This window comes from Phascolarctos cinereus, unplaced genomic scaffold, assembly GCF_003287225.1.
Source record: "Phascolarctos cinereus isolate Bilbo 61053 unplaced genomic scaffold, phaCin_HiC Scaffold_9;HRSCAF=440, whole genome shotgun sequence".
NCBI lineage: Eukaryota > Metazoa > Chordata > Mammalia > Diprotodontia > Phascolarctidae > Phascolarctos > Phascolarctos cinereus.
In genome coordinates this window covers 16,355,787-16,378,724 of record NW_027556402.1, presented here as the reverse complement: position 1 = coordinate 16,378,724, position 22,938 = coordinate 16,355,787, and the positions used below count along the sequence as shown (strand labels likewise).

At 42.1% G+C, this 22,938-nt stretch overlaps 1 protein-coding gene across 2 annotated transcripts in view; it reads right to left on the bottom strand.

Moving 5' to 3' along the window:
• Positions 1-22,938, bottom strand: part of SLC4A4 (solute carrier family 4 member 4) — a 398,910-nt gene that overhangs the window by 215,359 nt on the left and 160,613 nt on the right. For both annotated transcript variants that reach the window (XM_020988496.2, XM_020988499.2), the window contains exon 4: positions 15,340-15,475. In XM_020988496.2, coding sequence (XP_020844155.1) covers positions 15,340-15,475 — 136 coding nt within the window. The remainder of the gene's footprint in view (positions 1-15,339; positions 15,476-22,938) is intronic.

Here is a 22,938-nt window from a genome sequence, read left to right as displayed (position 1 = left end):
TCTTGAGGCCATACGTGGCCCTCTAGGTCCTCGGGTGCAGCCTTTTGACTGAGTCCAAGTTTTAGAGAACAAATCTTTTTATTATGGAGATTTGTTCTGTGAAGTTTGGATTCAGTCAAAGGGCCAAACTTGAGGACCTAGAGGGCCACATGTGCCCTTGACCCTGCAGGTTCCCCACCCCGAGTCCTAGGCCCACAGAGAAATAGGTTTGGGGTAAGAAAAACGGATTTCCAAACACCAGTCTAGGCATAAATGCTACCAATAAATTTCTTGAAAGCTTACGGCAGAAGTTTTAATTCCTTTTTGTGTGGCATATGCCTTCTCAGATTGGGAATATTTGACAACCCTTCAGTGATGTATGCCAATATAGCAACAGAACGGAAAGCAGCACTGCACACATGCAACAGCGTCTATGTAGCACATTCTGAGGCTTGACATGCTCTTAAGAAGGGGCAAAATCACCACCATCTTCCCATTCGCTGTGGCCCACAGAAAAACTTTCGCTTCTCTCACTCCAGGTCTTCTATGAAGCCCAAGAAGAGATTAAGGGGGAAAAATCCTGTTTTTCTACATTCTTCACCCAGCAGTTTAATGATTGAATAATGTTTTCCTAGAAAAAAACTAAACACTCACCTCACTCACTAGCCATAAGGACAAAGGTCAGAGATCAGAGGCACTCTGCCCAAGACACTATTCCCATTCCCCAGTACCCACCCCCCTCCCCAGCTAAGAACTATTAGAATAAAAACTGCAGGTCAAAGTGAGGATTCTGCTCTAAAATCTAAGTGAGAAATAGAATTGAGGACATCTTTTAAACTGAAATTCACACTAATCAGAAACTTTTTCACAATGACCAGGGAGTATCCCCATTACCACCACTCTTGGAAAGCCAACAAAGATGGCGTTGACTTGTCCCATATAAGATGGTCATCACCATATCCATCCCCTTCTATAAGAGGCATGGTGGAGGTGTGGATGGAGTGCTAGACTCAGAAGTAGGATGACTTGGTTTCAAATTCTGCCTCAGATACTTACTAGCTGTATGCCCCTATCCAAGTCCCTTATTTTCTCTGACCTTTAGTTTCTTCAGCTATAAGACAGGATAGTAACAGTACCTAATTACCTCACGGCAATATTCTGAGGATCAAATGAGACAACACATGTAAAGAACTTTGCGAATCTTAAAGTGCTATACGAATATAACATTCATTACTGCTACCATTACTACTACGACTACCACCACCACCATTACTACTACTGCTACTACCATTACTACTATGCTATTACTACTGCTACCATCACTACTACTATTACTATCACTATAACTAATACTACTAGTGATACTACTAAAGTCATGGAAATGAAGTACAAACTGCTTAAATGAAATCAAGTCAATGCCAATGAAATCAAGTCAAGTCAACAAGCATTATTAAGTGCCTACTATGTGCCAGGAGCTATACTAAGAGCTGGAGATACAAAGAAAGGAGAAAACAATGAAGCTCTGAATTGAGTAACCACTACTACTATTACTACTACTACTATTACTGTTACTACTACTATTGCAATTATTGCTACTAGTAACACTACTGCAGACATGCAAATGAAGTACAAACTGCTAGACATTGGCCAATGAATCAAGTCAAGACAAGAAGCATTATTAAGTGCCTATTACGTGCCAGGAACTATAGTAAGAGCTGACTATACAAAGAAAGATGAAAAGAATGAAGCCTTGAAGTAACATTTGGGTATTGCCTTTTCTCAAGATAATAAGAGTGAAAATAATAACTCCCGTTTATGTTATGTTGTGAAGAAAGTATTTTATTCCTACTTTACAAAAAAGAAGACTGAAATTCAAAAGGTTAACTTGTCCAAGGACACACAATTGGTAAAGGTCAGAGACAGGATTCTAACCTAAGTCCCTGGCTCCCAACAGATCTCAAGCATCTTGAGAACAGGAACTGTCTTTTGCCTTTCTTCATCATTCTCAGTGCTTAATTCCCTGCCTGGTATACAGGAGGTGCTTAATGAATGCTTTTAGATTGACTGACACCCAAATTTGTTGCTATTTCCACTATACAGGCTACCTCAAGGAATGCTGTAGTGAATTATCCAGAACAGAGGTTCTTAACCATTTTCTGTATCCCAGACACCTTTGGCGTGCTTGGTAAAGTCTACAGACAACTTCTCAGAAGAATCTTTTTAAATGCATATATTAAAATGAATAAGATTACAAAGGAAGCCAATGATATTAAAACACATTAGTCAACACATTGAAAGTCCAAGTTCACAGACCCCAGAATAAGAACCCCTGACCCGGAGGGTAAAAAAACAGACTTTCTTCATGTCAGAGGTACCTTTGCATTCAGCTGCCTTTTACTAAACTTTAATCAAAAGTGAAAATTCCACAAGATCCAGAAAGAATCCCCAATACCTCAAACCTGGCCCTCTTCTTCAAAAACTGAAAAGGGCAGTTGGAGGACAAATACAGGGAGCTGATCTGATACTATGATTTTTTTTTAGAAAGAATAATCATTAAAGCTGAGGGATTGTGACATTCATCATTTTTCTTAACTAGAAACAAAATTAGGGAAATAGCTCAACAGAGGAAGGAGTCTGTGTTTGAATTGTGCATTTAAGAATTGCTGGTGTTTAAACCAAAAATAATGTGTTTGGCCTGACTTGCTCATCTGTAATAGTGGATTACTTCGATTAGTCTTAGCTTCTTTACAATTTTCTTCAAACTTGCCCTTGAAATCCATAATGATTTTAAACCCATAAATATCAAGTGGGTCATCCTCGCCTTGGTACTACATACAGTTCATTATTTCAGAGATCACACCAAAGGCCTCTTTTTTAAAAAGTACAGGGATTCAGTGGTGTTTTTGAGAGAAATCTTCTAAATGTTATATTTTAGGGAAAGAATTTAATGTGATTCGAAGCCCTTGGTGCCCAGGGAATAGAGGTGGTGGGCCTGTGTGGGGAAGAGAATCCAGTGGAGGGGCTGAAACTGCTCTCACTTTCACTGACTGCTAACTACTCTGCTACCTGGCAGCCGTGTGTGGGAAAGCCTTGGGGGAAAGAAACAGAACTGGATTTGCAAATTTATTTTGTTGCTCTATTTTCCCTCTTTGTGGTGTCATTTCAGTTTTTAAAAATAGGTTCGCATCCTTTGCTGAATAAAACACACCCTTCACGGATTATTCACTGCTTTTCTTTTAGATGGATGTAGTATAAGAAGGCTGCATGGTGTTGTGGATCAAAAGCTGGCCTCAAAGCTAAGGAGATCTGGGTTCAAGATTCCCCTCTGATACATAATGGTTTGGTGACCTCGAACAAGTGCCTTCATTTCAGGGTGCTCTCTAGATGAATTGGAGAGAAGCTACCAACCTGCATCATTTGGGGGAGTCTTCTCAATCCTGGAGTTCCTTATCTCAGTGAAATCATGGTGCCAGTCCCTATCTCTACTTCTGTCTATATTTTGTATAATAATGATAAGAAGAAAAATAGCTAACATCAATGTAGGACCTACTATGTCCCAGGCACTGTGCTAAGACTTTATCATTATTATCTCATTTGATCTTCACTACAACCCAGAGAGGTAGGTGCTATTATTATCCCTATTTTACAGAGGAGGAAGCTGAGGCAAACAGAGGTTAAATGACTTGCCCAGGGTCATGTAGCTAGTGTTTGAGGCTGGATTTGAACTCTGGCCTTTCTGACTGCACACGCGCGCACACACACATGCGTGCACACACACACACACACACACACACACACAAATGCAGAAGCCTGCCCAAGGTGGAAGATGGTGATGAGAAGGAGCTCAATTTTGAAGGGTAGCCATGGCTGGTTTGAAAATTTCAAGTTGGCATAATTCATGAAAACCAGTGCAAACTGAGAATCAGATGGAGAAGCTGGCAGTTGTACCAAGGATCTTCACTGGACAAGGTCTCTCTCTCCTGACCTTTGGTGTTCTCCAATCACCTTCAAGCTATCTCTTACCCAGGCTTCTCCACTACCCTCCTCTCGCCCCCTCAACACCCATGCGCCATCTTTTTCCTTTGTAAGTGCTAATAACTCAGCAGTTACTTAGATAGCTGCTATTTGGACACATTTTGGTGACAAAGGTTCAACTCTGGGAGAACCCAGAAATACCTTACAACAGTACCATTTGAATGAATGGAGACAAAGTTTTTGTTAGATGAATTTTCCCCTTATGAGAGTTTTCACTGATAATATTTGGTTTGTGTTTTGTAAGATAAATGTCTTGTACTTTCTGTGAAAAGTTTTCCTATGAATTGCAATGGTTTTTATTATAAGTAACATGTGGGGCAGCTAGCTGGCGCAGTAGATAGAGCACCAGCCCTGAAGTCAGGAAGACCTGAGTTCAAATCCAGCCTCAGACCACTTGACACTCACTAGCTGTGTGACCCTGAGCAATTTATTTAACCCCAATCACCTAAAAAATCAAAAAATCAAAATTACTAAGAAAAAAATGATAATTATAAGTAACATGTTGTCCTTGATCTGACCCTGAGATTTTATTAGTACAGGGAACTCCCAGTAAGAGAGCCCTCTCCACCAATCCAGATCAGCAAATGTCCTGAAACATAAGCTTTGAGAGTTTCCTGGGACACTGAGGGGTAAAATAATTTGCCCAGGGTCACACCTACCTTACGCACTAGAGATAGACCTTGCAATGGTAACATACATTGGCATCACAGAAGGCTAATCTAGAAATCATAAACTACCAGCTGGCTTGTGTTTCTGCCCACTCTGGTTTCCCCCATTGTCCTACATTATACAACCCTCCAGCTCAGCATTCTGCCACAAGCAGAAAGTGGCCTTTTGAAGGCTCAGTACCAGATGGGTCCTTGGAAAGTAAATTCTAACTCCATGTCACATATAATTAATGCAGCACCTAACACATGAGGTTCAGTAAACTGTTAATAATAATGAAAATAATATCATTCCCATGGCATTAAAAGGAAAGGCTTTGACATGTTTAGTAGACTGTCTGTGGGTATCTGTGGATGGTAATCACACAAACTGGGAGGTTCTAAAGCCAGTTACATTGAAGGCTGGCAATGTTCAAGGTAGTGGAAAATTTCCACTGTATTTGGACTCAGTCAGTCAATCAACAGGCTTTTACTAGAAGCTTTAACTGGGCCAGGTGAGGCGGTTCACACCTGTGAGGAGGCTGAGGCTGCTGGATCCCTCAAGCTCAGGGCCCGAGTTTTGAGTAGAGCTCAAGCCCATTGGGCGTCTGTGCTAAATCTGGCCCCAATATGGAGAGCCCCTCGATAAGGAGTGGGGGAGGTGGGCAGGACCAGGCTGCCTAAGGGGAGCAAACCAGCCCAGGGCAGAAAAACGGAGCAGGTTAAAATCCCTGAACCAAATCCAGTTCACGGGCTGACGTAGGTCAGTCTTCAAGAACTCAGAAGGAACAATAGGAATCGCTAATGGGACCGGACCCATGAGCAGCTGCTGCATGTCAAGCCTAGGTGGGATAGGAGAGCTAATCACATCAACCAAGAAATAACTTAAATAAACAACTGGAAATTAGCAATGCAGAGCATCTTTTCTTCCTTCTGTTATTAAAAATGAGCTCAAATCTTTCATTGCAGAGGATATTCAAAAGCCATTGTTTCTCTTGTATGGTAATTACCATAGATTTTCAATAAGGGGTCTGTGTTTCCTCAAATCTCAGCCCTTATCAGGTAACAAACACATGATTGGCGAAATGGGTTGCTTTTTTTTTCCGACGCTACGTAATTTCAATATGGTCGTACCTCCTAGAGGCAAACCCAAAAGGAAGAAAAATATTTATCTCAAGGTCTGAGAAGTACATTGACAAAAGTGTCTCCCATTTTAAAACACATCAGCGGATGCCAACCAAACAGGTTTTCACTGATGTGTTCAGGAACAAGAGAGCCATTGGGCATTTCTGAGTTTTACAAATTAGCAAGCATGTGATCAAATATCATGAAGAAAACTCAAGGCCTCTAATTTTATATTGTGATTCATTTTGTGATGAATCACAATTCAAATGGTGATTTATAAAGGAAATTTACAATTTATAAGGGAAAATAGGCTTGATCTTTGTACAGGAACAAAATCCAACCACATAATAAAAATTTTATAATGAATCGGGTGCCAACCAGTTAGTGCCTCATCATACCCATCCTGGAAGCCGATGGCTGGTTTGTAAATCGATCAAATGCTATTTTCAAGAATTTTTTGAATTTTCAAGTTTAGCATGGCCGGAAATACTGGCAAACATTGCACCTAAATGCAGTGTATTGTGTGCCTAATTAATCATATCCATCTGCCTTCATCGCTTTCAGAAAAATTCATTTGATCTAAAGTTATTTGCCCAAAACTACCGCAGACCTCTTATTATCATCTAGTACAGAAAAAAAAATACATTTAGTGTATGTTTATGAGAGGGTGTGTGTGTGTGTGTGTGTGTGTGTGTGTGTGTGAGGCAGATCTGGTTCCCCTCACTTGCAAGTTAGCCGGTTTTGCCTAAATAAATGTTATGACTATAGTTTCCATTTCTAAGCAAGATACATGAAAGTTTACACTGATGATAATAACAAACCCCAAAATTATCACCTAGCTTTAAAAAACCAAACCTTGACGAAAGAACGATAGCTAGTTTATAACACTGGTGATTTGGAACTAATCACCAAGTTGTTAACCATCGTTGCTATTAATGAATGCTTTTTTTTTTGTCCCCAGAGAAGGGATTCAAGAGAACCTGCAAAAAGACTGAATTAGACAGGATTTCAGGAAAAACTTGCTGATGTTAGAGCTGTCCACAAGGAGAATAGGTAGTGAGCTCCCCATCGCTGGAGGTCTCCAAACAGAGGCAGGATGATGACTTTGCTGTTGAGAGCATTGTTGTTCCCACACAGGCTGGGCTAGCCAGCATCTAAGGCTTTACTCTACAACTTCAATGGAGAAGTAAAAACAAGGTTGCTAATTACATTTGCCATTGTTCCAGGCTCCACAGACCAAGCTAATACATGACTGGAGTCTGGAAAGAGTTCAACTGAAGCCACAGTCTACAACTTGTATTTGGGTGGCTACAGTGAGACCCTGATGCTATACGACCTCCTCAGCGAAAAAGTCATTAAAAGTTCAGAAAGATGATGAGCTCAAGACACAGAATGAGACATCCATTTTCAGACACAGAATAGGAGATTCTCAAGAGGAATTTATTATAGAAAAGAAAAATGAAAAGCCAGGTCTAATTTTCTTTGGCATTTTCACAATCAAGTTCTTATATATGGGGGGACAGACTCAAAGTTTAGATTCTTTCTCTTCTGACTTGTTATATGACCTAAAGAGGCAAATGCTATTCTGAGCTCTGTCACTGGTCCACTCAGTGACCTGCTCTGGGTCAATTAACCTCTGGGTTCCACAGTTCTCATCTATAAAATGGGTAAGTAATTATAAGGGCAAAAGTAGCTGTCAATTCATGTTCTTAAGAAAGTTATATAAAGAGTAGTTATTGTAATGTGGTCACCTTTTACCTTGTCCTATTTAGATAACTCATAGACCATACATCATCTCAAACTTCCTTCCCTCACTCCTCTCCTTCAACACAGACTATTAATTGCTGATTATATTGTTAAAATGATGGTGTTACTATCCAGAAAATTCAAATATCTTAAGAGAAGCAAGTAGGCAGGAAGATACTAAATCTTCCCAGATTCTTATATGGGAAGAAACTTAATGTGGATCTGAATTCCTAATAAAACATTTCTGACAACTAAGTCATGGGACTCATATAGTAAATCCATGGTTCGATGAGTGGAGTTCACTTAAAACGTGATTATCAATGATTTGTAAGTACAGGAGACAGTCTTGGGTCGAATCTACTGCCGGGAGGTATATCTGACTTATTGGATGATGGAGTGGGAGTACAAAAAAATCTCAACCAGTTAAAATGTTGGACCAAATCTGAGATAAAAGTTAATGGGGATAAATGTAAAGTTCTACTCTTGGGTTCAAGAAACAAGCTTCACAAAGACAAGATGGGTAAGGTTTGACTAGACGTCTGAATGAGCTCTAAGTCCCGAGTATAGTATGAAAACCACTGAAACTAACACAGCTATGTTAAGAAGAGCATAGTGTCCAGAGCTAGAAAGATGATGGCACTTCTGCACTATGTTCTATCTGAACCACATCTGAGCAAATGTTTTCAGCTCTGAATGCTCATTTGAAGAGATTAAAGCAAGGTAACAAGTGTTTATTAAGCACCTATTATGAGCCACGGATACAAAGGCAAAAAAAAAAAGTACCTATTCTCAAGGAAGGGTACTCATAATCTAGAAAACATTGACAGATGGGTGACTGTGATGATGAGGACCTGAAGACTATGTCACAAGTGAAAGGACTGGCAATGTTTAGTCTGAAGAAATGAAGACTTGGGTGTCTGTGTCTGTCTATGTGTCTGTGTCTATATCTGTGTCTCTCTATGTAGACAGAAGAGAGGGAGGTTGAATGAGAGCTGTGTTCCAGTTCATCTCCAGGGAGAAAGGTCTCATTCTCCTTAGCCCTACAGGGAAGAATGAGTAGCAATGCTGAAAAGGGGCAGATTTTGCCTAGATGCAAGGAAAATTATCCTACCATCAGCATCAGCAAATTTGTATAAGCAATTTAGTGTTTCCAAGCACTTCACAAATATTATATTATCCTCACAACAATCCTGAGAGGTAGGTACTATTATTTATAGTTGAGGAAACCGAGGCATATAAAGGGTAAGTGACTTGTCTAGGTCACACAGGTAGCAAGTATCTCAGGACGGATATGAATTCAGGCTTTCTGACTCCAGTGACAGTGCCCTTTGCACTATGGTGCCACCTAGCTGCCCATGAAATGAGAACCATCCCAGATAAATGGGTGCCTTGGGAGATGGCAGTTTCCTTCCTCATTTGAGGTGTTCAAGAGATGACTGGGTGTTCATTTGTTGGGGATGCTAGGCAGCTATTCCACTCTCCAATACAAATTAAACTAGATGACCCCTGAGGTCCCTTCTGACTCTGAGATCCTGTGATTCCATGGCCCTTCCTGAAAAGAGGATTATAATGGACATACGTATTTAAAATCCAGATAAATATATGCAAATTATACCTCATCATTAGGCATTCCAATAATTTTACAAAGGCCCAGTGAAGGACCCAAATGAATCCTGCCTTCTGGTTTTATGGTTTACACCAGCCTAATTCTCACCCTCTATTTTCATACCAGAGGGAGAAGATAGACAGACAGACAGATAGATAGATAGATAGATAGATAGATAGATAGATAGATAGATAGATAGATAGATAGACAGACAGACAGATAGGTAATGTATATCCATATCCCTATCTATATAGGCAGCTAGGTGGCACAGTGGATAGAGTGCTGAACCTAAAGTCTGGAAGACCTGGGTTTAAATCCAGTCTCAACTTACTAGTTGTGCAACTGACCTTGGGCAAATCACTAAACCCTGTTTGTCTCAGTTTCCTCATCTGTAAAATGATCTGGAGAAGGAAATGGCAAACCACTTTAGTATCTCTGCCAAGAAAACTCCCAAACGGGGTGACAAAGAATCAGACACAACTGAAAACAACAAATACGTGTGTGTGTGTGTGTGTGTGTGTGTGTGTGGAGAGAAGTATATGTATATACTATGTATTGTTATTGTGTATTGTGTATTGTGTATACATATACACTTTTGTTGTTTAGTCATTTAGTCCTGTCCAACTCTTTGTGATCTTTTTGGGGGTTTTCTTGGCAGAGATACTGGAGGGGTTTGCCATTTCCCTCTCCAACTCATTTTACAGATTAGGAAACTGAGACAAACAGGGTTAAAGTGACTTGCTCAGGGTCACACAGCTACTACTTGTCTGAGGCCAGATTTGAATTCAGGTCCTCCTGATTCCAGGCCCAGTACTCTACCCACTGTGCCACCCAGCTGCCCTATACACATACCCATTCTCTCTTCACCTGAAATAGAGAGGGAGGGAGCAGTTTTCCTACAGGAGGTCTTTCTTAAGAATATCTTTTTTGAAGTGAAATCTAGAGTCTAAGGAGGATGCGGGCATGTCAGGGGAAGAGACAAGAGAAGAGGTTGTGAAAATAGTTCCCCTAATGAGAGAGAAAATATGAAGTAGAAGAAAAGGCAATCGGTCACTGCCTCTCATCTTGCTCATGACAAAGGCCTCCACGGAGCTGCCAAAGGCGCGTTCCTCACGCACAAGGGCTGACATCTTCAAAGGGTGCTCCAATATGCACAGTACGCAATAGATCATTGAAGTTTGCAAAACACTTTATCCTCATTATTTCAGTTGATTTAATAGAAAATAGAAACTTCTTAGCCTGGCATTCAAAGCCTTCTACAAGCTCTCTTTAGACTAACACTACTCTAGAACTCTTTAGAGCCAAAATGGACGAGGAAATGTCCTCCAATTATATCCAGCCCTCTCTTGTCCCCGTGTCTTTTGCAGGGCAATCTGCCTAAGCCACATTTCTGTCCCCCCATCTTCTCTGCCTTCATAGCTGGGCCCAAGTGACACTCGCCATGTGAATGTTTTCCTGACTGCCTTCCCCTCCCCATCCCAAGGAAAAGTTTTCTCCCATTGTATTGTTTAATCATACTTTCTCTAGTTTTCTGCTTTGCAATCACATTTATCTCACATCATGCTTATTTGTGTATGTGCCTACTAGATTGCAAGCCCTTGAATGTAAAGCTGCTACTCCTTATATCTTCTATCCCCTTCATGCCTGGCACAGTGCTGAATAAAGCACTGGTGATTTCCTCAGTATAGGGAGCCCGTAGGGAAGGAAATTCCCTCCATCACAAAAGATCAGCACCATTTCAGCAACTTAAGAGTCTTAGGGAAATTGCTTAGAGTACTGAGGTCCATGACTTTTCCAGGGTCACATAGTCAATATACACCAGCCATGGGACTTGAACACAGGTCTTCCTGACTTCAAAGCCAGGTCTCTACGCAGTACCTAGGCTGCTAGGTGGTACAATGGTTAGAGCACTGGATCTGGAGTCAAGAAGATCTGAATTTGATTTCGACCTCAGACACTTAATAGTATGTATGACCCTAGACAAGTCACTTAACCGCTGATGGCCTCAGTTTCCTCATGTGTAAAATGAGGTTAATAATAGCACCTACCCTCTCCTTGGCGTTTTTATGAGGATAAAAATGAGATCATATTTGTAGAGGGCTTTGCTAATATTATAAAACTATTTAAATGCTAATAATCATTACATGATGCTGCCCCTTATTGAAAAGTGAAGAGGCTTTTCAATCAAAGATGAGGGAGCAAGAAATGGCAGGGAGGGAAGGAGTTTTGAGGGTTTGGATAAATCAAAAATTTCCCCTCTTCTCTAGTACAGTGAATGATCAAAAGGGTCAATCCCACAATGCATGCTATATAAGGCATGTACAAATTGATGAAGGAAGGTTTATCAGACTTCGCTGGAAAATGAATAGTGCAGGGTTGTTCTCACCATGGGGCTGAAGGACAAAACTAACAACTACATGTGTTTTTTTTTCTAACACAAATTCAGGGAAAATGACCCATAATATCCCAGAACACATGTAAAGTATAAATCATATCACAACCGATTCTGCTGTCATTTTAAAGGAGAAAAATACTATTGATCTTGCATCCTGTTCCAACACAATCCTATACTTAAAGAGAACCTCATTATAACTCATTACAACCCTCTAAACTATAAAGGGGTTTTAGCATGCTGGAACTATGGGTTCAAAGAGGGAATGGATGGATAATCTTAGAGTTCAGACTCCTCATTTTATAGATCAGGAAACTGAGGTCCATAGAGGCTAAGAGATTTACTAAAAGTTATACTGACGGTAAGAGCCAAAGCCAGAATTTGAATCCAACTCCTCTGAGCACAAATTTCCCACACTCTGTTACCAAGAGCAAGTCAGGAAAAATACAGAGTATGGCTGAAAAGCCAAAACTGCCCACCCAAAATTGCATAAGTCCACCTTATTATTGGATGAACTCAGAATGATGGCTGGTATCCTCATATCGTCAGCTGGGTACTGTCTTTCTCAGGTCACTGCTCAGAAAGCATGCTCAATTCTTCTTGGTTAAAGTTTACCTGAATGCACAGTGCCCAAAGGATCATAAATGAATGTCCTACAGGGTCTAGAAAGAGGTGACGACACCCAGTGACCAGGAGGAGTACGGGAAAGCTGAAGACCTGAGCCTGGGCTGGACTGGTCAGTTTCCTTGTCTCTGCTTCATTTTTCTTTTTCTTTCTTTCCTTCTCTTTCTTTTCTTTCTTTCTTTCTTTCTTTCTTTCTTTCTTTCTTTCTTTCTTTCTTTTCTTTTTCTTTCTTTCTTTCTTTCTCTCTCTCTCTCTCTCTCTCTCTCTCTCTCTCTCTCTCTCTCTCTCTCTTCCTTTCTTTCTTTCTTTTTTTTTTTGCTTCATTTTTCTTATCAATAAAATGGAGCAATGTTCTGGACAACTCCTTGCTTCAGGCCTACATGCTGAAGATGGGGTAGGTAATGGACTTTGATCACATTGCTAACTGGCATCATAGAGGCAGATAAAGTATTCCATGAGGGAGACGTCAGTACCAAGTATCTGAGAGTGGAACACAGTAGGGCTTCTCTGGGATAGCAGTGCTGGGCTTGGGAGGAATGCTGCCTTATAGGTGGATGGGGTCATCTGAGGCTTTTACATCACACAGTTCTAATTCGACAAGCATTTAAGCACCAACATGTTTCAGGCACTGTGCTAGGCACTTGAGATAGAGGGAGAAAACCTAAACCATGCCCAAGAGCTTAGAAACAAGTGCAGATAGATAGAAATATAGATGGGCATAGCTATATCCATGAATATAGGAGCAGCTAGGTGGTGCAGTGGATAGAGTACCGGCCCTGAAGTCAGGAGGACCTGAGTTCAAATCCAGCCTCAGACCAAACACTTGACACTTACTAGCTGTGTGACCTTGGGCAAGTCACTTGACCCCAATTGCCAAAAAAAACAACCCATAAATATAGCAGAAATAAGTACAGATCGATATAGATATACATACACATATCATCTATACATATATATAAAATAAAATAAACACAAAGTTAAATCATATATACATACACTTCTATACATATACATATATAAAATATAACAAAATAAATACAAAGTGACTTCCAAAAGCAAGACAAACTGGGTGTGGGGGGGATCGGGAAAGACCTCTTCTAAGAGGTGGCTCTCAGGTTAAGCCCTGAAGGACACGAGGGCTTCTGAGAGGACAAGGAGAAAAGGGAAAATATGCCAGACTTGTGGAGGTAGGGGATGGCCCATGTCTCCTGTACAAAGGAAGAGATGAAAGGTTGTCCATGGGCAAGTCCCAGGAAGCCTCTTTGGCTAGAATGAAATGGGAATGAGGGGCTGCACTAAGGCCATTGGGACGGCCTGTGTAATCAGCCTGGAAGAAGAGGCTAGAGTCCAATTTTGAAGGGAATTTGCATTTTAGACCATAGGCAATAGAGACCCACTGAGCAGGGGAGGGACACAGTCAGACCTACACTTGAGGACTATCAGGGAGGGTAAGAAAAAGGAGGCAGGGGAATCAATAAGGAGACCATGGTGACGGTCTAGGCTGAGCAAAAGGGGCTGGCATGAGTGGAGGGAGGAGGGCAGACACAGAAGATGCTGAGGAGGTGAGACAGCCAGGCTGGAGACTGATGAGCTCACCAAGAAAAGGACTGGGAAGAGAGGAGAGGTCCCAGGACAGAGGCCAGGGCACAGCCACACACAGGGGATGGGGCACAGAGGATGATTCTGCCCTGGAAATGGAGAAGGATCATGCAGATGGGCCCGTGGAAGACCTCAACAGAGCAAAAGAAAGAAGCCAAGGAGAAGAGAGTACAGATAGAGGTGGAGGGTCTCAAATACAAGGGTGTCAAAGATTGCAGAAAGAACAAGAAATTGGACTGAGAAAATGAATGCCAAGGAGATGATTGACATCAGCCCTGCTAATAGACAGACCTGTGTAAAAGACCCCAGGTCTAATGGGATTTCCACTCTTCCCAGATGCAGACAAGTTCAATACTTAGATTTGGGTGGTAGTTACATGGCTCAGTGGATAGAGGGCAGGCTTGGAGTAAGGAAGAACTGCGTGTGAAACTTGTCCCATACACTTAAAAGCTCTGTGACCCTGGGCAAGTCATTTGACTTCTGTCTGCCTCAGGTTCCTGATCTGTAAAATGTTGGGCGATAACAATGGCTCCTAGGCAGCTAGGTGGCGCCATAGAGTGTTGAGCCTGGAGTCAGGAAGATTCACTTTTGTTAGTTCAAATCCAGTCTCAGACATTAAATACCTGTGTGATCCTGGGCAAGTCACTTAACTCTGCCTCAGTTTCCTCATCTGTCAGATGAGCTGGAGAAGGAAATGGCAAACCATTTCATTATCTTTGCCAAGAAAACCCCAAAATGGAGTCACAAAAAGTTGGACATGGCTGAAACGACTGATACCTACCTCTTAGGGCTGCTGTAAGGACAAGATGAGATCTTATTTGCAAACTTTGAAGCACTCTAAAAATGTGCACTGTCTTTGTTCACATAATGAAAATGCATCGTATAAAATGCTCATTTTCAAAGATCTATCCTAGCAATAAGGAGAGACAGGCAGAAAGGAAAGGAAAATCTCCCAGGATATCATTTTAAGTGAAGGCAGGGAGTGGGGAAAACACCCGTGGAGCTATCTTGAAGCCTTTCCAAGCACCTTCCTGTTAAATAACACGGGGTTTGGGACTGGACCTGTGATTTCATTGGAGCTCCGGAAAAAAGAAGATCTCTCTACCAATGCAGATAGCCCCCTTCTCTGAAACATGTAGTCTTAGAGAATTGCCTAGAGCCCAGAGAGGTTAAGTAACTTGCCAAAGGTCACAGAGCCAGTGTTACATGTTGGGAATTGAGGGACTAGAATCCAGATTTTCCTGGCTCCTAGGTCAGCTCTCTACCCATACCGCCTCCCATTAAATAAAAGAGAAATAGGATGCTTTCTATTTCTCTATACAGCTAAGATTACATGCCTCCCAAACAATTACAGTCCTAGGGAATAAAAGGAACCATAATTAAAATAGCAAGTACATTTCACATCCATGACAAAGAGAAATCCGAAGGTGAGAGAATGATAAAAATGAGCGAAGATAACTTCATCCACCTTGTGTCTACCCAACAGTGTGCCGTCCCAAACTCCAGGGCTAGAAAGCCTGCCAGGGACCCACGTTTGGGATCAGTACACAACTCTGTTTCCCGCTGGGCCTCCCGGACTAAGTCCTCACCTGGCTGTCTCCTTCCACTCCATCTCCTGCCCATCCACCGCCAGGAGCTCATCCAATTCGGTGAAGAGCTGGGGGGGTGCAGGGCTGTCATCTTCCTCCCCCAGGATGAAGCGGATACGTTCTGCCGCAGGGGAGACTGCAGAGGTAAAAATGCTACGGTTAAAGACTGGTGGAATAACCTGGAAAACCAAAGAACTATGACTGCGAGATCTTCTTTTTTCCCCAAAGCTGTTAAGCTTCACTTTGGTGTCCTCCTTGGACATCTTTCCCCCTCCTCTTCGTTCCTTATTTTCTTTCTCACTTGACTCTCTACTCTTTACCACTTGAAGGCTGAAATCATTCAAACTCTAGCTCATGTAGAGCTCTCTCCCAAAAGCCAGAACCCAGCTTCAATTTGGTCTGCAACAAGTGAGAAAGGACCTTTAGCCCTCAGATCAGTTGAAGGCAGCCTACCCTTCCTCCCCTCCCTACTTTCCCACCTCATGAATTTTTCTTAATTGTTTGATAGAAAACCCAGCTGAGCCAATCACTTCTTCTTTCAGCGGTGGGAGGGGACAAGCAACATCCTAATGATTAGTTCCCCACCACCACCACTTCTGTCTGCTGCCTGGAACCAGCACTCCAACTGGCTCGTGGCCACCCATCACTGGCCAACTGCAAGGGTGGTGAAGGAATATTTAACAAACCCCAGCCTCTCCTTTACAAGGAGGCAGTGCCTCCAAAATGTTTAGTCAGGCCTCAATGCACTTGGAAAACAAGCCCAAGTAAAATATTGTACACCTGAGTCAAAGAAAACTCATTTCCCAATATGCTCAAACCCATAATTGGATGCCCTACCAGCTCCTTTTGACCTCTTCTTCTGAAAATTGTGTAATGAAAAACTAACTGGAATTTTTGTCAGGTCCTGGGATTTAGGAATTATTCGGGCCTGCACTAGGATGTGTCCGGGAGTTCAGAATGGCCTCGGGAGCGAGGAAACTGTAGACTCAAGGTCACAGGTGGCCTTCTAGGTCCTCAAGTGCATCCCTTTGATTGAGTCCAACTGGATTCACGTGAGGACCTAGAGGGCCACATGTTCCTCAAGCCTGCAGGTTCCCGACTCCTATCTCTAGACTCTACCAGTAGAACATAAATCATGCTAAGTGGGTACTAAGCTGCTCATGTGTGTCTATATACTGGGGTTTATTTAAAGCCGTGTGTTTGTATGCACTGATCTACAAACACAGGACAGAAAAGTTCCTATAATCTACAAACTAAGCCAATGAAAAAAACAATGCCTTTGAACAACAGAAGATGCCCGTCATCTTGAACAGTGGTGTCAAATTCAAATAGAAAAGGATGCCTGTGGGACGCATATTGACTTAGAAAACCACAGATTCACAATATCCATGTTGCCTTGTATTTTTTTGTTAAACATTTCCCAATTACTAGTCAAGTTCTGGCTATAATCAGTAGTTTTGCCTGAAAGTTTGATACCTCTGCTGTAGAGAATGTATGGGGAAACAGGGGCAGGAATGATGTGGGATAAAAAGTCAAGATAGGAGAGTTTCCAACAACTATCAGTGAAAGGAGTGTTCATGTGGTTGAAAAACATCCTAGAGCCTTCAAAGAATCTAAAAAACAAATTTTAGATGGTATGGAGTAGTAAAGTGAGCTAGCCTAGTCTGTCTCCAAAAGGAGACAAAAATAACAATAATAGCTAATATTTATATAGTGCTTATTTTATGTACCAGCCACTATGCTAGGTGCTTTATAATTATTATCTCACAAAAATGCTTGGGAGGTAGGTTCTATTATTATCCCCATTTTATAGATGAGGAAACAGGCAAATGGGTTAAGTGACCTGCCTAAGGTCACACATCTAGTGGGTGTCTGAGGCTGAATTTTAATGTAGGTCTTCCTGACTCCTGGTCCAGTGGAGTCAAGTATCACCTCTGTACCATACTGACTTTATGACCCTGGACAAATTATGTAACTTCTCAGTGGCACCAGGAAACTCTCTAGGATGATAAAATCCAAAACAGTATGTCCTCACCAGGAGATCCCTCCCGCAATGAAATTACAAGTCCAATTCAAAAAAGAAGAAAAGTAAAAGTAAACCATAACTAATTGTAATGGAACGTTCGAGGCAGCATGGTGTCCCGGGTAGAACACAGGATGACTTAGGTTTGAATCCTGTCTCAGGTACTTGGTAGCTGTATAACCCTGGGGAAGTCACAACCTCTAAGGTCCCTGGTAACCTCTGACCCTAGGATATTAACATTTCTTTCTTTTTCTAGGGGAGAGGAGTCAGCAACCTTCCACAGTGCAGTATATAAATGTAATTGCGAAATGTTTAACAAAATAAACATAAAATATAAATGATGTTAGTTCATGTTTTTCTAAGTCAATATGTGACCTGCAAAGACCTGTTTCTATTTGAATTTGACATCATTGTCCTAGGGGAGAAAATACAATATTCTAGGACTTCTACGTGGAAATATTATAAATACTCTCCTTTCCAGGTAGCATTTGGTAGGGGGAAAAAAAGCATGAAATTAGCCCACAGCAGACAGGATCCCAAATCCTGATAATAGAACCTTCTTACAAATGGATCGTTTTGTCTACTTAAATCGGACTCACTCATTTTAATGGTTCTGAGGCTGACAGTCACCAACTTCAATTGCTGTTCACAACATTCGCTAACAAGGTTTCTTAAAATATGACAAGATTTTTTGAAATCTTGCAGAAAGGGCAAACTTTTTTCCCCTCTCCACATACTTCCTTTGACTTTGCTAACTGTCCCCTCGCAATATCATCCTATACCTCTCATTGCACTGCTAAGCTTCTAAAAAAGAGTACCAAACACACATTCTCTCCACATCCTCACCATCTACTTCCCTGCCCTTCTTGGATCTCGACCACTCAAATGAACCCACCCTCTCAAAAGTCACCAATGAATTCTTCATTTCTTAATCCAACGGCCCTTGCTCAGCTTTGATCTTTCTTGAATTTTTGAAGGTTTTGACAATGTTGGCCACCCTCCTTCTGGGCCTTTTTCCTCATCCCTTGCCTTCCTGCCTTGGCTCACCTGTCTAACTACTACTCCTAGTCTCATTTAATAGGTCAGCTAGGTGGCGTAGTGGGTAGAGTGCCAGGCCTAAAGTCAAGAAGACTCATCTTCCTGAGTTCAAATCTGGCCTCAGATACTTATTAGCTGTGTGACCCTGGACAAGTCACTTAAGCCTGTTTGCCTCAGTTTCCTCATCTGTAAAATGAGCTAGAGAAGGAAATGGCAAACCACTCCAGTATCTCGGCCAAGAAAACCCCAAATGGGGTCCTGAAGAGTAGGATACAACTGAAATGACTGAACAACTTGTTGAGGCAAACAGGGTTAAGTGACTTGTCCAGGGTCACACAGATAGTAAATGTCTGAGGCCAGATTTGAACTCAATCCACGGAGCCACCTAGCTGCCCTTGAACAATAACAAGAAAATGTTAACGTATGATTTTCTAGTCAGCCCACAGCCTGCAGGGATCTATCTTTAAGTATGGCTCAGTGACTGTTTCTATTTGAATTTGACAAACTGGATGGCAGTGGGGGAAAGGAATAAGCATTTATACAGCACCTACTGCATGCCAAGGGCTGTGTTAAGTCTTTATAAATACTACCTCTTTTGAACCTCATTCCCCAAGGTAACTAACGTTCTTCCCATCAGATGTGGTCAACATCGAGAGAGGCAGACTAGAAGAGGGCACAAAGAAGGGTACATCTGCTTGCCTTCCCTACACTCAGGGGCACCGGCAAGGGCAGCCCTACCTGCCTGTTGCTTGATAGGACCACAGCCTCCATGTTTCAACCTTCTTGATGTCACCAAACAGCATTCAGCTCCCTAAGAGGCTTGTGACAGCCACTGTGAATAAGACCCCCTCCCAACATCAAATATTAGACCCACAAGGACAAATGCCACAGTGGAGGTGACTTCTTTGGTGATTTCCAGCAAGCTGCTTTTCCTCGCTTCCATTCTTCTCGTCCTCCCCTCAAAGTGCCCAGATTTAGAGGCTCCACGAGCGAGTTGACTCTGTACTTGGGGCTACCTCCCCTCACCAGTCCTAACTCCCTTTCCTCTTCAGGCTGGTCCTCATCTCTCTTGTCGTGCTCTATCATCTGCTTGGGGCTTCATAATTACTTGTGACCAGAGTCCATTTTCCCCCCATACCTTTAGGTTGGGTGATGCCATGACCCTAGTGTTAAGGAGAATTCTTTAAGGACAAGTTTTTGCACATAACCAGTCCAACCTGTTCTGAATCTGAGAGAAAATCCATGCATTGTGTCTATAGGCTGGGAACAAGGGGGAGAGCAAAGTGAGAAATGGGCAAGGAAAAGGAAGAAGTTGTACAGATCCCACATGTAGCACAATGTCCAGCAAAGAGTAGCCACCTACTGAGTCCTCTGCCTAGCAAGCTACGTGGCACAGTGAGAAGAGCACTGACCTTGGAGTGAGTTAGACCAGAGTTCAAATCCAGCTTTATGGCCCTGAGTAAGTCATTTAAACTCTCCCAGCTTCAATTTCCTCATCTGTAAAATGGCATGATAATAGTACCTAAGGCAATCACATGAGAACACATGCAAAGCACTCAGGAAACCTTAAGCGTTATTTACATGCTTATCATCATTACTACCCTTTGGTTACTGAAATCACAAGGAAGTGGCTGAAATTTGATAGAAATGTTAAAGACTGTATGGGGTGGTGGCTAGAGAGATAGGGAGATCTGGGGTCCAATTCCACCTCTGCACACACAGGCAGGCTTTCTAACGCTGGGAACAGCATGCAAAATCTGTGCCCCCAAGAAACTCTCTGAGACCCTAAGATGCAGAAGGAGAGCCAATATGCCTCGGTAAAGAGAGACCTTAAGGGGAAATTCCCTTCACTGATGAAATCATGAGTCCAATTTTTTTTTTATGTGCACATGTCTGAACAGGGGTAAAGATGGCCCTGGAAACCACAAGGCTTAGCTTTACTTTTACACAAAGGCTCAGGAAGGATCTGTGACTCTTGTCAGAGCTCCCTCCATGACGCAGATGGCGACCCAGCTACGACTTAGCAGATTAGTCAGAGGCTGTTGTTTAAGCCTCATGGAAGGTGAGCGACTTCCCCACGGAAAGTGTCTGAAGCAATCCAAGAATGCAGGTCTCCCTAAGCTCACCCACACCAGTACCCAGTACCTTCTTCTCTAGTACAGACTTATTTTTATCCTTGACAGGAAAAAAAAATCAGAAATTCAACGTTCAGCCTGCACAAAAGCAGAGTCTGTCCATCTAACGCAGCATCCTTTATCAGTACAGGAAGCCTGGCAGAGTAAAGCTAAGTAATGGCTATAATCAGGCTTAACTTGTTTTATTCTGCCCTGACCACCATGCTCAGCAATGAAAGAGAGAATTGTGGTCCAGACCACAGAGCACTTGAAAGGCTGTTGCTCTTTGTCCTTCATTCTCGAAGAGGACCATGACATCGGGAAGATGATGCCATGACTTGTAAGTGAATCGGATTTAAGTGAGGAAGGGCAATGCAAGGTCACCAGGCTCACTTTCACCTCTGGAGCCATCTGGGTCCAGTGGCCAGATATAGATTAAGATGACTGGATATTGTAGATCTGGTAGGAGGGTCATTCTAGGAAAGAAGATTATCTTGTGTGGAGAGCCAAGAATTAAGATACATTTGATGGGAGTTTTAATAGATCAGCATAGGGTTCTGAGCTTAAACAAGCCTTCAAAACTAGCTGGTCCTTTTGACAAAGGGGGAAAGTGAGATCAGCAGAGGTGTTATGACCTGCCTACAGTCACATAGGTAGTAGGTGGGATCTGAAGCTAGGCCAAATCCAGAGTTCTTTCTCCTATGCCAAAAGACCTCTTTGCCTATAATGTCTACCCTCGAATGCAACCCTCCATCTCCCATCTCTGTATCTTTGCATTAGCAGTGCCTCATGCCTCAAATGCTCTGCCTTCTCCCCTCCGCCTCTTACTTTGATTGGCTGTCTTCAAGGCTCAGCTCAAATACCTTCTACTCCAGGTGGCTTTCCTGGTCCTTCTAGCTGCTAACGCCTTTCTCTCTCAGAGCTCTTCCTATCTACTCTGCGTTTGAATGAATGAATGAATGAATGAGGCATTTATTAAGTGCTTACTATGTGCCAAGCACTGAAGGGGACACAGCAGAAAAGTCAGTCAGACAGTCCCTATTCTCCAGAAGCTCACATGCTAATGAGGAAGACCACACACATGGAAGGTTTCAGCTGCAAGTCAGGTGGAAAAGTCCCATGGTCCTCAGTGTCCAGTGGCAAATCAAACATCAGTGCCTCTTCTTTAATGTCATTATTCAGTGATGCCATTCCCATGATTCCTGGGTTCATTAACACCCCCTGGGATGATTCATGTAGCCTTCAGGGCTGGTAGGGTCAGCTGTAGACCAAATGTTGCTAAGCCATTATCAGTGACCCAGATAATGTCTCTTGAGAGCATCAAGTCTGGAGTCAGCACCAAACTGATGGGCAGACCTAGTAATCAAGTTATATTTCATGGGGACATTGTTGAATTAGAGACAAAAAGAGTTTAATAAGGATAAGGACAAGAGAGTACATCACAAGGTTGTTACATATGTTAAAAAAAATATATACATATATGTTTAAAAAATCCAGGGATTACTATAGATGAACAATGATCAGGAGTCAGCAATGTAATATAGTTCAATTCAATTCAACTTAGCTAAGTGCCAGCCCCTGGGTTGGGTGTTAGGGATACAAAGACCAAATCTCAATAGTCCCTGTTCTCCAAGTGCTTGTATTTTATTGGGGAGTGAGTGGGCAAGGTACAAGTACGCAGAGAGGCAGCTGGGTGATGCAATGGATAGAGCACCGGGCCTGGGGTCAGGAAGACCTAAGTTCAAATCAGGGGGATGGTGGTAAATGTTTAACAATCAGCCCTTTTCATCTGCATTATGAGTATTTTCTCCCAACAAAACAATGTGTGAAGCCCTGATTTATAGCACTGGAGATTTCCAAAGGATGAAATGCTTACACAGAAAATTTCACAATGAGCTGTCTCAACCAGGTTCAAGTTGGCTTCAACATGATTGATTCAAATCCTGCCTCAGATACTTGCTAGATGTGTATCTCTGGGAAGTGACTTAACCTCAGTCTGCCTCAGTTTCCTAAACTATGAAATGAGGATAAAAATAGCACCTATCATCCAAGGGTGTTATGAGGAAAAGATGAGATAATATTTATAAAGCACTTTACACACCTTAAAACACTCTAGAAATGCTGGCTGTTGCTATTACAGGGTGTCCCAAAATCTTAGTGCAGTATTAAGCTATTAAAGCTTCTATCTCTATACAAATACATACATACATATAGATAAATAGATAGATACATAGATAGATAGATAGATACATACATACATACATACATACATATACATACATACATACACACTAAATACAAAGAAAAGGAGCAGGGAAACACTGGCAACTAAAGGGCTCAGAATATGTTTCCCATGGGGAATAGCCCTCGGGATTGTCCAGCCAGTGACAGTCTGACTAGCCTGTAGGACAGTGTGGCCAACAA